At 36.5% G+C, this 16,445-nt stretch overlaps 1 protein-coding gene across 17 annotated transcripts in view; it reads right to left on the bottom strand.

The window, feature by feature from the left end:
- Positions 1-16,445, bottom strand: part of arvcfb (ARVCF delta catenin family member b) — a 292,272-nt gene that overhangs the window by 2,235 nt on the left and 273,592 nt on the right. For 14 of the 17 annotated variants that reach the window (XM_055199147.2, XM_055199145.2, XM_055199149.2 and 11 more), the window contains 6 exons: positions 15,874-16,066; positions 13,163-13,274; positions 12,971-13,058; positions 8,109-8,162; positions 7,473-7,552; positions 3,867-3,979 (listed from right to left, as the gene is read on the bottom strand). In XM_055199147.2, the coding sequence (XP_055055122.1) occupies positions 3,878-3,979; positions 7,473-7,552; positions 8,109-8,162; positions 12,971-13,058; positions 13,163-13,274; positions 15,874-16,066 (629 nt within the window). In that variant the 3' untranslated portion in view covers positions 3,867-3,877. The remainder of the gene's footprint in view (positions 1-3,866; positions 3,980-7,472; positions 7,553-8,108; positions 8,163-12,970; positions 13,059-13,162; positions 13,275-15,873; positions 16,067-16,445) is intronic. The other 3 variants (XM_055199141.2, XM_055199140.2, XM_055199144.2) reach the window with 3 other exon arrangements.

Genomic DNA, 16,445 nt, shown 5'->3' with positions numbered 1-16,445 from the left:
ATAAAAGTGTGTTTTGAAAAAATAGACATTTTACACAATACAGACCTGATCACGTTGGAGACATGCTAGAGATGATGTTGAATGCTGATGAAATGATTTTATGAGTTGAAATTGAACGAAGATTTCTCTATAACTTGGGTCATTCTATGAAAATGGTGGCTTTTTGAACAGACAACTTTTTAAAAATGGAATTCTTTTTTATACCAAAACTCAGATAAGTCAGATTATAGTTAACCTCTTAACATTATAAATCAACTTAAATGACAGCTTAATGTATTTTTATATTTTTACTACATTACATTAAACAAATTAGCGTCGCACACCTGAAGTCAATAGATAGGTGCGTAGGATAAGACGACAAAAAGTCTCAAAATATACAAAGAACAATTCCCGCACACTATCTGCTTGCTGAAAAAAATTTTTTTATGAAAGTTGCGTCATCAGGCAACTGATGAAGATCAGTTGATCGAAACGTTGCAACGCAACTTTCATTAAAATTTTTTAGTGTGCGGGAATTGTTCTTTGTATTGCTTACTACATTACATTAAAAAATTGTGCTACATTACATTAAAAAAGCTTGTGCTGCTTTTTTTGTCATGGATGTTACCTATATTTTAGATGACAATTCAGGCTTCCCAGAATGTATTTTGACTGTTTTATTTGCACATAATCAAAGACAGAAAAAGTTAATGTAATATTAAGAAATTGTCTTGATTAGGAATAATTTACTTTAAACAGGCACGCGTAAAGTTCTATTGTGTAACCTTTTTCTATTTCTACCATTGTGTTTTTTGTTGTAACATTAGAAATAATTGAGGTTGAGTGATCAGAATTGAATGATGATATCCTTAAAATGCTTACATATGAAAGCAGCAACAATAACACCAGTGACAAATCTGCAGACACAATGCCATATCTAAGATTGCGGCCACAGTAGCTCAAACACACTTCTTAAATTGTAAATAAATCACTTAAAGGAATATTCCATTTTCTTAAAAGAAAAATCCAGATAATCTACTCACCACCATGTCATCCAAAATGTTGATGTCTTTCTTTGTTCGGTCGAGAGGAAATTGTGTTTTTTGAGGAAAGGCATTGCAGGAATTTTCTCATTTTAATGGACTTTAATAGAGCCCAACATTTAATACTTAACTCAACATTTAACAGTTTTTTTCAACAGAGTTTCAAAGGACTATAAACAATCCCAAGTGTCTTATCTAGCAAAACGATTGTCATTTTTGACAAGAAAAATAACAAATATACACTTTTAAAGCACAACTTCTCATCTAGATCTGGTCGTGATGCGCCAGCTGACCCCACGCAATACGTCATTACGTCAAGAGGTCACAGAAGACGAACGCAAAACTCCGCCCCAGTGTTTACAAGTGTGTTAAAAGAGGACCGTTCCTACGTTGTTGTATGTCAACTGATACCAATTAATGTCTTTGTGTCAATTTAATGTTTACAATGGTCCGCAAATGTGCGTTTTATATATGTAACACGTGACCTTCCTACGTCACTACGCATTTACGTTAGGTCGCGCTGGACCGGACCTAGACGAAAAGTTGTGGCCCAAAAGAGCATATTCCCCATTTTTCTTGTCAAAAATGACAATCGCTCCGCTAGACAAGACCCCCACGCCCCGCCTGGGACTGTCCACAGTCCTTTGAAACTCCGTCGAAAAAAACCGCCATGTGCTGAGTCAAGTGTTCATTGTTGGTGTCCATCAAAGTCCATTAAAATGAGAAAAATCCAGCAATGTCTTCATCAAAAAACATAATCTCTTCTCGACCGAACAAAAAGAGACATCAACATTCTGGATGACATGGTGGCGAGCAAACCATCTGGATTTCTCCTCCAAGAAAATGGACTAATCCTTTAATTATGCAATTTGAAAAATTATATTAATAAAATTTCCTTTCCTCTTCCTATAAACTGTAGAACACCAGTGACACATCTTAAAGGGACACTTCACTCATTTGCATTAAGCTTTGTATATTAAGAACCCCAATCATGTTTTTGAATGGTCATGCATCATTTTCTTAGTTGCCGCTGAGACAGGAGAAATACAGATTTCAGTGTTGCACTTCCTTCTTTCAATGATGTAAAAATCATCATTTTGCATCATTGAAAGCAGGAACTCCAATATCTTTGTTGAGGGAGTGAGACTACAAACACCTTTTTTCTCGGTCAAATAGGCACCAAATTCTAAATGTATGTTAAATTTCACCTACAAATATAACACACTTTCAATAAAGATTAATGTTTCTATGGGTGAGATGCTCCTTTAAGTCCTCGCATGAAATTATCAAATTATTTATCAAATTGCTAAAAGATGAGGAGAGAGTGCACAAATGTGCTTTTCAAAACAGCCATGCCTACAATGAATGTTTGACCCAGGAAGAATTTGGCAAGGATGTTGATTTTTTTCAAAGTGGTGGTTTTTATAAATTGTAACACCAGTGACATGAAATTGGGGGACAGGTATTCCCTGTAAATTATTTATAATATTTAGTTGATATTTTAGGTTTTTAAGTAGTCTACTAAATAACTGTACTACTTCCCTTTGTATTATGACATTTAAAGGGGGAGAATTATATATTTTTTAACTCAAAATATGTCACTAAACCACGACTCCTGACCCGAGGGACAAGCCAATTTCATGGTACTGACCGTGTTATAATACAATATATATAAAAATGGTTTGCAATATAACTGTCTTACATATGTTTTATTAATAATAAAACACTTCAACTAAAGCAAAAATATATATTTTGTGTCATTATCTGACAATTTTAAGTGTTTTTCCTGGTGGTTGGGGCTGGGACAGGAAAGCCAGCATTTTCATAGAATGACCCACTTACCAGACATTGAAAATATACATATAAAGAAAAGCCCTATATGTATGATTCACCATTATGGTGACCCTGATTTTCTGTGAGTTGTATATGAGATGAAGAATGTGAGGATGATGAGCAGATGTTTGCCAAGCATGAGAGTAAAAATAATTTGAGGATTTCGATGCTAACCTGCAGAATTTGAGTATTTTACTGTGGAAAAACTGTGTGAATTGCAAAAGCATTGTGCCAAGTTTAAGTGTGTGTCTCATTATTGCAATGGGTTGGTTTAATTATGCATAAGTGTAAATGAGATTTGAGATGAATGGGGAAATGTCTGATGAACAACTTCATCGAAATTCGATCTGTTCCTCACGTATGGGTAATCTGACCCCACTTGATGAATGGAGAGGGGCACTCGTCTCACACATCAGTTTTAGAATTACTTTAAAGAGATAGTTCACCCAAAAATGATGAAAATGTTGTCATCATTTATTCACCCTCATGTTGTTTCAAACCTGTATACATGTCTTTATTCTGCTGAATACAAAGGAAGATATTTGTAATCAAGTAGGAAACAAGAGCACCATTGACAAAAACACTATGGAAGTCAATGGTGCTCAAGAACGGTTTGGTTACAAATAATACTCAAAATATTTAACTTTGTGTTTACCGGTTTAGAACAACATGAGAGTAAAAAATGATGACACAATTTTCATTTTTGGGAGACCTATCCCTTTAAGGTATAGATGAATCCTTTAGTTAGTTTTTGTGCTGCTGTTATACTTTACATGCACTTGTGTAATCTCATTCATTCTGAATAAATCTCTGAATCTATTAATAAACAAGCATCATACTAGAGCAGATAAAATATGATTTTTTGTCAGGTGATTTAAACATTTAGTGACTGACACACAATGCACTCAAGCTGAGAAAGGGATGATGAAGGATGGGAGTTATTTTAATGAACAAGACGAGCAATAACAAAAACACAAAGATAAAAACATCCGAGTGAAACACAGGACCTACCATGCATGCATTTAGACCCAGGAGTCAACAGGCTGAGGTTTAACATCACAAGCATCCACCAGACTGACAGTTGGCCTGTTGCTCCTGATATAGTGTTTCCTATTTGTGTCATTCTGCAGCGGTGGAAAAGGGTTTCAAATCAGCAAAACCAACAGTTAAAACACACAGGAAAAAATAAAGCCAGAGTTAGTCCTTGCAAAGAGGAAGTTTGGGGAAAACTTAACAGTGAGAAATACATGCAAAACTGAAATGTTAAATGCGGAAAGAATCACAACTTCAATCGTTGTTATATTCAAGTGTACAAGCAGGGATTGATACAAAAAGAAACCCTAGAGCGCGCAAATTCAAAATAACATGATCAGTGCCAAACTATCAAAACTGTAAACTTGTCACGACATCCATTAGGGTGTACTACAAAAATGTAGTCGTCAATAATGCAGCGTGTCTACGATTATGATCATCTATAAACACAGTGTGTGGATTCTTTCAAATGCAGATGCGCAGCAAAGTATTTCAGCCTCACGCTGGGCTCTAATAACACTTATATGATGCAGTCAAATGGGACTTCTGGTGATGTACTGTAGCCTTAAGCGGAGGCACTTTATATGCAAGCCGCCCTCTCGTACAGACGCCGGTCATCTCCATGAGGAGAGAAGAGCACCAGGCAACCTCTTATTTATGACTATAATGACTATTTAAATCACAACACTGACGTTAAATTATTGGTTTAAGCACGGCATGGGGTTAACAGTAAACCATCTAAGAGAAAGCGTTGTTCACCAGTGTTCATCACATTATGTGACCAAGTAGGTACTGTTGTTACCCAAATCCCAACACCCGTCCTAACTCTAACTCCGACCATCATTACAGCCTACATACATAATTCGATTGTCAGAGACAAAGGTACACTCCGCTTTCTTTGAAAATATGCTAATTTTCCAGCTCCCCCAGAGCCAAACATTTGATTTTCACAGCCTTGGAATCCATTCAGCTGATCTCCGGGTCTGGCGGTATCACATTTAGCATAGCTTAGCATAAACCATTGAATCTGATTAGACCATTAGCATCGCGCTCAAAAATGACCAAATAGTCTCGATATTTTTCCTATTTAAAACTTGACTCTTCTGTAGTTACATCGTGTACTAACAGTACATTTACAAGTTAACTCTTCCCATTCACTTACTGGGTAACGTCAAGCGTTGGCGAACTGAATTGTGGATCCGTCGGCGCTGCATCACTGTAGTTGCTTGCAGCAGAAGTTGAACATTTCTCAACTTTTCAAGCGACAACGTGTGCATCAGCCAATCATTTCGTCTTATGCAAATAACCTAGGCAGAGTCAGCCAATTACGTTTATGGAAGACCGGAGAATGTGTTGCGGCCACTGTGACAAGCCTTCCGTCAAGCGTTAATGTTTACGCCCCATGTGAATGTACTGTAAGACTGACAGAAAATGTAAAGTTGTGATTTTCCAGGCAGATATGGCTAGGAACTATACTCTCATTCTGGCGTAATAATCAAGGATTTTTCTGCCGTAACATGGCTGCAGCAGGCGCAGTGATACTACGCACTGCCCGAAAATAGTCCCCTGCTATTGAAAGTTACCAAGGGGACTATTTTCGGGCGCTGCGTAATATCATTGCGCCTGCTTCAGGCATGGTACAGCAGCAAAGTCGGAGATCGACTGAATTTTAATTCCAAAACGGTAAAAATCAAATCTTTAACTCTAGGGGAGCTGAAAAATGAGCCTATTTACAAAAAAGTGGAGTGTCTCTTTAAGCCCAATTTATACTTCTGCATCGATTGTACCATGTAGCCTATGCATAGAGGTGTACCCTACCACCGTTGCCTGACGCGCACCCCCACAAAAATGTAACGATGCATAAATTCTATGTGGACCACAAGCGTTGTGATTGGTCAGCTAGTACCCCTCCCTCAGGTCAAAAAAATACACAATATATAGCATTGCATTTCCTTTGCGTTTTTGCCTGCGATGGTTAAAAACAAAGATGGGCCAAGTTTAGGAGCGATAGGCTGTAACAAAAGTTGCTGTCTATTTATCGCCTTTACCGTAGATGCTTCTCCAACAACATACACAACAATCTGCTTCTTCGGCTTTTGCTTTGATACTACAGTTTACAACAGTAACTAGGGTTGCCAACTGTCCCGTATTAGCCAGGAACTCCTGTATTTTCGGCTTAATTGATTTGTCCCATGCGGGGCCTCATGTGTTCTGTTTTTTGATTGCTATGCTGATCTAACCAGTGACTGATACAACAGGCTTGTTCGACTTCATATGAGGCCACAAAAACCAAGAGGCAGATGACATCAAAATCTTGCAAGAGCGATTGGAGAAATCATACCGAGGAGATTGCTTCTCGCGGTACTTTGATGTCATCCACGTGTCGGTTCTTGCGGCGCAGCATAAAGTCTAACAAGCAGCAACAGCAGTAGTGCCCTCAAGCACAATTTGTATACATTAAAGGGGGTCATATAGACCGTTTCATCGGACGCAGATGCGGTGACGCAATTAAGCATCTGGTCAGAACTTTACTTGCGGTTTCTGTTTGTTTAATGGTTTGACTAGTTGCTAAAACTGACTATCTTAAACAAATATCTCGTCGAAAATAACAAATGTTTTGGTTTCCTAGGTTATCTATGTTTTGTTTATTTTGCTTGTTATATAAATAAACTACGTTTAAAGTACTTTGTTGTTATTTATTCTTAGCGGAGTTTACCTGAAGTTACGTGTTGACCACAAAAGCCGCTTGTTTATGTTGTTACTGCTGAAACCGTCTATAATACGATTACATGTTTTCTTTTATAGATAGTGGGTTATTAAGCTGTTTGTGTATGTACGCATCTAAAATGCCTCAATGAATTTCCAACTTTGCTAGGACATTCACTCGCTTCTGATTCACAGCTTGTAAGTGTATTTTTATTATTTGTTCAAATATTTGATGTTGACTCTATGGATACAGGATCTATGTTATTTTTAGTTTGTCACAAAGATATGCTAGTAGCCTTTAAAAGAAGCAGTGATAAAAGTACACTGTAAAAAATACTTTGCTGCCTTAAATTTTTTTGTTAAATCAACTCAGATTTACAAGTCATGTCAACAGAGATGAGTTGTCACAACTTATAAAATATAGTTGAGAAAACTCAACTTAGTTTAAGGCAGCAAAGTATTTTTTACAGTGTGCCTGCTGTAAATTAACAAGCTATTAATAAACTTACCGTATGTCGCCAAGGCATAAGTGTTATAAATTAATATTAATTAGGAGATTAGCTATCGTTTTGACAAATGGCTAAAAAAATATGCATAGCCTACGGCGTAGATCAGATGCAGAAGTATAAATGAGGCTTTAGACCAGCTTATATACAGAATCTAACCAAAATAATGTCTCATATACAGCCTGGATGTTGGGGTGTGTCTAAATGTCATCTAGATAGGTACTGAAACAAAGCCATTGTGTATGGTCCGTGTGCTGTAATGGCATATAACATTCTGCTTTCTATTTCCATCATAAAAGTCATTGTGGCACCTTGAAAAATCTAATGAGAATGAAGTTATTGCTGCACTACAGCGTATCACTTCTGCACTGACCTTTAATGGTTCCCGTTCCTGCTGGTCAGAAGAGCCGTCGCTGCCTTTGTACTCTCTCTGGTCGATGGTTGAATAGCCATCTAATGAGAAAGAGAGAAGTGATCGTGTTATTACAGTCAGTGTGTCAACACCCTGAGCGTAGCTTCTTCAAACAAGCAGCAGCAGATCCTTTATCCTTCGGCACGTGCATCGATTCCTACGCATCCGGCTGAGATGTTTGTGATATGTGTGTGAGCGTCGTGTTGGTTTGTGTATGTGCAGGTGGACGGTTCTGCACTTTCTTAACCCACTCAACCAGAACCTCGCCTCCAGCCTCTGTCCAATTATTGTCAGTCAGGCTTGGAGACGACGCTGGCGCAGTGGAGAAGATCAGAGAGACTGCGGCGTAATGAAGAGGTGCTAGCAAACAAACGCTTTCGTTCAAATCTCCATTGGCCCAAAGCATAACAAACATGTTACACCGCAGGCATCTTATTAAGAGAGGGGTTGTGCAGACAGCGTTGGAAGGAACCTTTTAAGGAAGTTATGTACTGATGTTGGGGGGATATTAGAGGAATTATGTTCTTGTTTTCGCACGAAACCACATTAGTTTGTTGGGTTGTTTTAGTTTTTGAGATCATGCAAGCATCGACTTACCTGGACCGAGTTCATCCATAGGTATCATATCACCACTGCTACACCCTCTGCTGCCTGCAAACATTTTACAGGCTCGATTTTTTAAGACAATGAGACACAAACTCATTTCAAAAGCAATGGTCTGGGTTCAGTACAAGTTAAGTTCACAAATAAAGAAATGTTAGACCTTTCCTTTAGTTTGCAAAATTAGGCAAAAGTTGTATTTGCAATAAAGTACTTGCAATGGTGGTAAGGGATATAGACAAGTATAAACAAGACTTTTTAAGTATTAGGGTCAAATGACATTAATTATTTTGTGTCTGTATGGTTCAATTAAATGTAAAAGGGTTAAAATTCCAAAATAAATTTGCTGATTATTTGCATAGTTGCTTACATTCTCTTTTTTTGAGCTCTAAAATGTCTGGTTTTATTTAATTTTGAAAGAATATTTGGGGGATAATTGCAAAAATGTCAATGTGGTGTTATCGGTCTGTGTCAACTAGTATTTTTATATATTCATAAAAAATGTGGAATAAAATATAATCATCTAGTTTAGAGTAATATGATTTTTTTACATACATTTTTCATAATTTGTCAAAGATTATTTAGAAAACAGAGCTATTTTCAGCAGAACACATATTATAAAAACGCATAAAAATTTACATTTAGAAATAATTAATAAAATTATATTTTAATTATTCTATTTTTATGATTATGCTTACATGCCATCAAGGTGGATAAAATATTTAATATTTCTCATTCTTTAGCGCAATTGGCAGTTACACCATTTGACATTTCCGGTCCATTCAGTCTTAACTTTCATAAAAATGGTGCAAATGTAATTTTTTATTGCATAAAATTAACATAAATAGGGGAGAACCTTGGCAAAAGTAACGTGGGACAAACGTAACAAAGCGATTTTCTCTGAGCCCTGATAACATTTGCATCTCAAACTACAACAGCATCTTAGGCACACAACTCCTGACAGAGCTGACCAATATCGCGTTATTTACTCAACGTTTTCAGCGTGTAGATCCAGAAAGGTGTTTTCAACCATGATAAGTAAATTCCTAAAGCGGTCATTTTGTTCTTATAACTTGTTGTGTTTCTGGTTTAATGTGTAAAGTACGGATCAATCTACAGGTTATTTAGTGCTCTAACACAGTGGTTCTCAAACTTTTTCAGCGTGCGGCCCCCCTTGTGCATGGTGCATTCCTTCGCGGCCCCCCAAAGAAAATTTGCGAACAAAAACTGTTCTAAAACTCAACATTTTAATAAAAAAAAACATTAAATTATACAAAAAAAGTAGTGCTTTTGGTTAGTAGCCTATTTTTTAGGTTTAATTACCCAGAATTCATGATAAATTAATGTATTTCATAAAATGTCATAAAACTGGGGCCCCCCTGGCACCATCTCGCGGCCCCCAATTTGAAAACCACTGCTCTAACACATCCTGAAGTTTGACCTTTCTGAGTTTTTCAAAATAAAAGTAAATCGGGTTCAAATCATAGACAGTAAAAGTTTAAATGTGAGGAGATCCTGTCGGGTCGAAAGTAACAGTTGTTACTTTTGTCCCGCTGCTAATACTGTTGTATATGTTGATATGAATTGATATTATTCTAATTTGATTTAAATTAGTTCAAAACTTTAAATTTAAATTGTTCAAACTGTTGAAAAAATATTTTATTCTCAACAATTTAAGTTTGTACTGTTGGTTGCTTTTGAAACATTTGATAAAACTGAAATTTAAAATGAAAATGTAATTTCATTATTCTTTACAAAGATAAATTACAAAATATATTTGCAGTTACATATTAACGAGGTCATAGTCATGTATATATATATATATATATATATATATATATATATATATATATATATATATATATATATATATATATATATATATATATATATATATATATATATATATATATATATATATATATATATATATACATGACTATGACCTCGTTAATATATATATACAGTGGATATAAAAGGTCTACACGCCCCTGTTGAGATTGCAGGTTTTTGTGATTTGGGAAATGGAGACAAGATGAATCATTTTGGAACCTGTTCCAACTTAATTCCGTACTTCCAACCTATATATTGAAGCTAATAACAGTGGGAGGACTTTGGTGGTGGGGGAATGGCAAGTGAAGTTGTGCAGTGGCCAGGTTGCATAGGTGTGCACACCCTTAAACTAAAACTTAGTTTAAGCACCTTTAGATTTTATCACAGCATTCAATCTTAATGGGAATTTGTCAATCAATTTCACACTTTTGAATTTGCAATATTTTGCCATTTCTCCTTTCAAAAGCATTTTAAATCTGTCAAATTGGTTGGGTGTCTCCTGTGCACAGCCCTCTTCAGATCACCCCATAGATTTTGGATGGGATTTAGATCCGGACTCTTGCTGGGCCATTATAAACCTTGATCTTGTTTTGGTGAAGTAATTCCTTTGTTGATTAGATGTGTGCTTTCTGTCATTGTCATGCTGTGAGGTGAAATTTCTCTTCATTTTAAGTGTTTTAGCAGAAGCCTTTAGGTTTTGGGCCAAAATTGACGGGTATTTGGAGCTATTCATTATTCCATACACCCTGATTAAAACCCCAGTTCCAGCTGAAGAAAAGCAGCCACAAAGTATGATGCTGTCACCTTTATGCTTTACTTTGGGCATTGTGTTCATTTGGTGATGTGATGTGGGTTTTATTGCACCAAATATATATTTTGGTATAACGGCCCAAGTTCAACTTTGGTCTCAATTGACTATAGTACATTATTCCACATGGATTTGGGATATAGAAATATTTGTTTTTACAAACTTTAGATGGACTTAATGATATTTTTGATTAAAAATGCTAATAGCCCAAACATGAAGAATTCAGGAGATTTTTGTCACATGTAGGGAGCAAAAAGTACTTGCCAGATATTGTTACAATTCTTTTAATGTTGCTGTAGGCCTCTCGGCAGCCTTCCTTACCATTTTTTTTCCTGGTTTTCTCATAAATTTTAGGTGGATGCCTGGTCTTAGTAATGTCAATGTTGTGCCATATTTTCTCCACTTGTTGATTATTGTTTTTACAGTACTCAATGGTATATTCAGTGTCTTGGAAATGTTTTTAACCCTCTGTTGATTGATATTTTTCAACAATGGGATCATGTACCTGCTGAGTAAGCTCTACACAGACAATGTCTTTTTCAGTGGGATAATACACAAAAAAAATCCTTTAGGACCAGGCACACTTCATTAATAGTTAAAAAGTAATTTTAATTGATGAGAGGTATGTACTACTTCATATTTAACTTAAGTCTAAATGTGATTGGTTGCTTTTGAACACTGCCACAATCACTAGGGGTGTGCACACTTATGCAACCTGATTGTTGTGCAACTTTGCTTGCCATTTGTTCACCACAAAATCATTCCCAATGTTAATCACTCCAATATATAGGTCTGAAGTAGGGAACCAAGCTGGAACAGGTTCCAAAATGATTCATCCTGGTTTCATTCTACAAATCACAAAAACATGCAATTTAAACAGGGGCGTGCAGACTTTTTATATCCACTGTATATATATATATATATATATATATATATATATATATATATATATATATATATATATATATATATATATATATATATATATATATAAAGTTTAACACAAAAATCTATCTTGTTTCATTGTGTTACTTTCGTCCCTGCAAGTGGGGTCGAAAGTAACATTTCACTACTTATGTTTAAAGTGAAATTATACTGAAGTTGTTTTACATTTTTACAAAATTCCACCTGGTATTGATAGACCACACTTGTGAGTTACTGACCACAGCAAAAATATATCTCTGTCTATAATATTATCTTTTAAAATTAAGTTTTTCTGAAAGATTTTACTTCTGCCCCTGCTCTCCCCTACACTATATGCATTGAAATAAACTTGATGCATTCTTTTAAAAAAGTTTTTTAAAAAGATTTTGGAATTACGCATCTTGCCAAACAGTTTTTGTCACTGACCCATTAGCATAATAAAAAATGTATATACATTATTTCAATTAATTACAGCTGGCAAACAACTGAGGGAGGAGTTCAAATTATTACCAATTATTACATAGTTTCAGGAGCTTAACGCTTACTAAGGTAACCAGATTTTATAAATGAAAAGCGGGGACATATTTTAGTTCAATGATCAAAATATTGAAATCTTATTTCTATGAATTAAAATACGTTGAATAATGTTTTCATCTTTTTATTGTTGCAGGTTGGTGGAAAACAGAACATAAAAAAAAAAAAAAACGAGACTGTCCCCGGAAAACAGGGACACCTGGTCACCTTAACTTGTACTAAACCCAAAACAGTCCTTTAAGCTGATATTACTTTACATGAAATACTTTTAGGATCTAGCTTTAGATGACCACAAACATGAAATGAAGTGGTACTGATGGACGACATGATCGAATGTATTGTAGTCATGAGCATCCACACCAACAACAAAAATAAAACCAGTGAAGCAAATAAAGCCAAAGCTGTCATGCTAACTCCTCTCTCAATGAGATGTGTTGTGCTCGGGTGGACGGATGGGACTCTTTATGGCAACACTGCAGTCATTTCCTATCACTTGAATAATAGGCTGCTATACCAAGGCCCATTAATCTGCTGTCTGATCCTCATAAATCATTCTGTATCATATGACCGATTAAAGCACAGGAGATGGAAGCGACTGCACATGGCAGCAAAGCAGCGAGGGTGAGAGATCAAGCGTTGTGTTATGTGTTAAAACACAGAAAGTGGTGGAGTTTACAACATATGCTCGCCAAGGTGCACCTGAACCTCCAGAGGTCCCCTGAGCACCCGGACTTATCTCTGTTTGGTGTTTTACGCTAACCTTGGTTCTTTTCCATCAAGGGGAGCGTTGTGTCATCGTAGCCTGGCTTGCAGCTCTTGGACCCTTTGGGAGTGCCGGTTGCTAGGGGCTAAGAACAGTACAGAATCAAAGATGACGTCTGTATAGAGATACATTTGAACTGAACTAAATTTACACAAAAATGAATGTGTCTTCTGAAATGTTTTGCTCTACCTGGAAATGTGTTTTACTCCAGCCATCCTTTGTCAGGGTATTTCTCAGGTCCTTATAGCTCCAGACCGTCTGTAGTACATGGGAGGCAGCTTTAGTCTCCCGTGCTGACTGGCTGCAGTGCATAAACACAAGGGAAAGAGTTCAGAGCTCAGTGGAGAATAAATCTCACCTCGAACAACCCAATGTCACGAAGACTCAAATTTCTAACCCCTATAGCCGAAGATTTCTCTCGTTTGACTTCATTAACTTTCTCTGTGATCCTCTCTTAATTACCAGGAGTCTCAAACTTCAAAGCCACATCTCCAGAGTCAAAGAGAGAGAGAGAGAGAGAGATGCGGGCCATGCAGCCACACTTCAGGCAGACATGTACTAGTTTATAAAGTTAATCTCTCACATTTTATATTTAGTTTTGAACAAACTCACACCCAGGCAGATATAATACATAAATGATGTAACGTTTTAAATGAGGTCACATGTAGAAAGGTTCAAGGAGGTTTGTTTTACATGGCGTTCCCTCCAGAGATCAGTGCTGCTTTTGATATCTACAGCACTTTATTTAATATTCAGTTTTTCACATGCATATATTAAAGATGACATGTGTTGATAAAAATAAGTCACTTCAAAGAGCACCGTGGTGAAACTCTTGTTGGTGTTTTTCTAGTTAAGGCGGAACCAAAGAAAAGATCAGAAACATGTTGCTCAGTACTCACAGCCTTTAACAAGCCTTAAAGGAATAGCTAACTAAAAATGAAAATTATTTACGTTATTTTAAACCTGTTGTTTTTATATGCTGTTATACTTTAAGTGCAACACAATGAGAAATGGATCTCTCCTCTGAATTCTTATTTGACATATAATGGAAGTAAATGGTGATCAGTTACATCTTGCATTTAATGTCATGTGAAAATGTAACAAACAAAGATAAAAAGAGCAGAAAATTGATGTTGAGCACTCTGACTTTACTTGGTGATCACGAACATACTGTAGCCTTCATTTACATTTAGATTCATTTAGCAAATGCCTTTATCCACAATGACTTAACAAATGAGAGAGCGTTTAAGATGTTGTTTAAAGGAAAACACCACCATTTTACTATGTTCTACCTCAACTTAGATGAATTAATACATACCTATCTTTTTTCAATGCATGCACTTAATCTTTGTACAGCGCGTCGTGGATGGGCTAGCATTCAGGCCAGCCCCATTCACTCCCATGGCTCCAAACAGGGACGAACCAAGAAGCCACCAAACACTTCCATGCTTTCTCCATTCAAAGACTTAAAGACATGAGTAGATACACGAGTAAGTATGGTGGCCCCAAAAAAAAAAACGGCGATTTTTTTAGCGGATAAAAATGAGAACTATATTGTATGGCGGAAAAGCACTTACTCCTGACTATTCCCCCTCTCGCTCAAATTTCTGTCAATATTACCGTTCGAGATTGAAGTGCTGCAAACTTAGTGCTCTACTCGTGTAACTACTCATATAAATAGGGAAAACATGAAAGTAATTGGTGGCTTCTTAATTTATTCCTGTTTGGATCCTAAGGAATGAATTGGGCTAGGCTAAATGCTAACACATTCACGGTGCTCTGTACAAAAATTAAGTGCTTGCATTGATAAAAGATAGGTATGTATTAATTTGTCTAGGTTGAGGTAAAAACATAGTAAAATATTGAAAAATGGTGGTGTTTTCCTTTAAGAACCAATAAAAGGCATAAGGCCAGATTTACTAAATTTTCAAAAAGTGCAGTTGGTAAATTTCTGCGGGTAATTTTAGGGCACACGTTAAAGAACACAGATTAAAAAATCTAATTTCCATAATGATCAACACAATCTACCAAGAGCAGGCAAATTCGTAGGTTTAACACATGCTTTTTTATGCGTTATATAATGACGCAAATACCAGTAAACTGACGAGCACACATCTTAGTAAACTGCATTGCGTGATTCATCTAAATACTTTCCTCCAATACATTCTGTGTCTAAAAGGGAAACTCCTACAAATGCATATGCAATAAGGAGTCCACACCTAATTTAATCCTAACAGTAGTTTTTTTTAAAGGTGCAGTGTGTAATTTTTTGAAGGATCTTTGGACAGCAATGCAATATAATATATATATAACTGTGTTTTCAGTGGTGTAAAACACCTTACAAAATGAACTGTATTGTTTTTTATTACCTTAGAATGAGACGTTTTTATCTACATACAGTACATGAAGCTAGATGCTAAGGATAGCTAGGAAAAATTAAAGGCGCTCTAAGCGAATCGACGCGTTTTAGACCATAAAACATTTTTTATTACATACAGCAAACATCTCCTCACTATCTGCTTGCTGCCTGTCCGCTGATCAAACTGTAAAAAAACGCGATCTCTGTAGACAGCTCAGGCTCGACAAACGGCAATATCAACATAGTGGCCAAACCTAGCACAACAAAACATAACAAAGTGTTCCAGCCAATAAACGACAAGAAGGATTTGGGGGTGGGGGTTGGGCGCGTTCATGAAAGCACGGACGGGAGAGGGAGGGGGAGGTGTTAGCTACGCTCCGTTTGTTTGAAAACAGTTCAAACATCAACAGGAAGTGACGTCGCACATTATTCGCTTAGAGAGGCTTTAACATTAGAATGTTTAACAAAAGTTAAACTGTTTAAAGTTAGGGTGTCCTGTGTCTTTCATCATAATCTTGTTTTTTCTTCATCCATTTCCTACCTGGTCCTATTGATGGCCACTAGTTTGTCAATAGCTTGAGCGGTAATGAGGGAGCGAGCGTTTTCAGAACTGTCAGTGATGATTTCATGGATGGTGTTGAGAATGGCCACCACCGTATCTTCCTCTAGGTTTTTGGCTGGCCGCTGCTGGCCACTGGGCAGGTTGCTAACCAAGTCCCTCATGGCGTAACTCCCTGGAGAGGAAATAACAGAAGAATAAGAGAAACAGCTCTAGAAATAACAAAACAAGGCGCAGACACACCGAAAAAATACAACTGTGTTATGCCGTAAACAGATTTATTTTAATACATTTTCTATATTCCAATAGTTTATTGTCATTGGTAATATTGACTGTCTTATTTGGGTAAAGTAATAATAAAACTTAATTGTTCATCTTTAAATTCTGAGTCTTATATCAGCTAGACTTGTATGACTCCCTTCTTTTTATAGAGCACAAGAGGAGTGTCCTTGAAGAATTACTTTCCTTGCAATTTCACTGAGGGGGAACTGTTAGTCCAGCATCAAAATGGATTTTGAAGCACCATAAAGTGTAATAAAAAATGTCTTCGGCAC

The sequence above is a fragment of the Misgurnus anguillicaudatus genome, chromosome 22 (assembly GCF_027580225.2).
Source record: "Misgurnus anguillicaudatus chromosome 22, ASM2758022v2, whole genome shotgun sequence".
Lineage (NCBI taxonomy): Eukaryota > Metazoa > Chordata > Actinopteri > Cypriniformes > Cobitidae > Misgurnus > Misgurnus anguillicaudatus.
The sequence above is the reverse complement of the archived record's forward strand: the minus strand, read 5'-3'. Positions and strand labels throughout refer to the sequence as shown.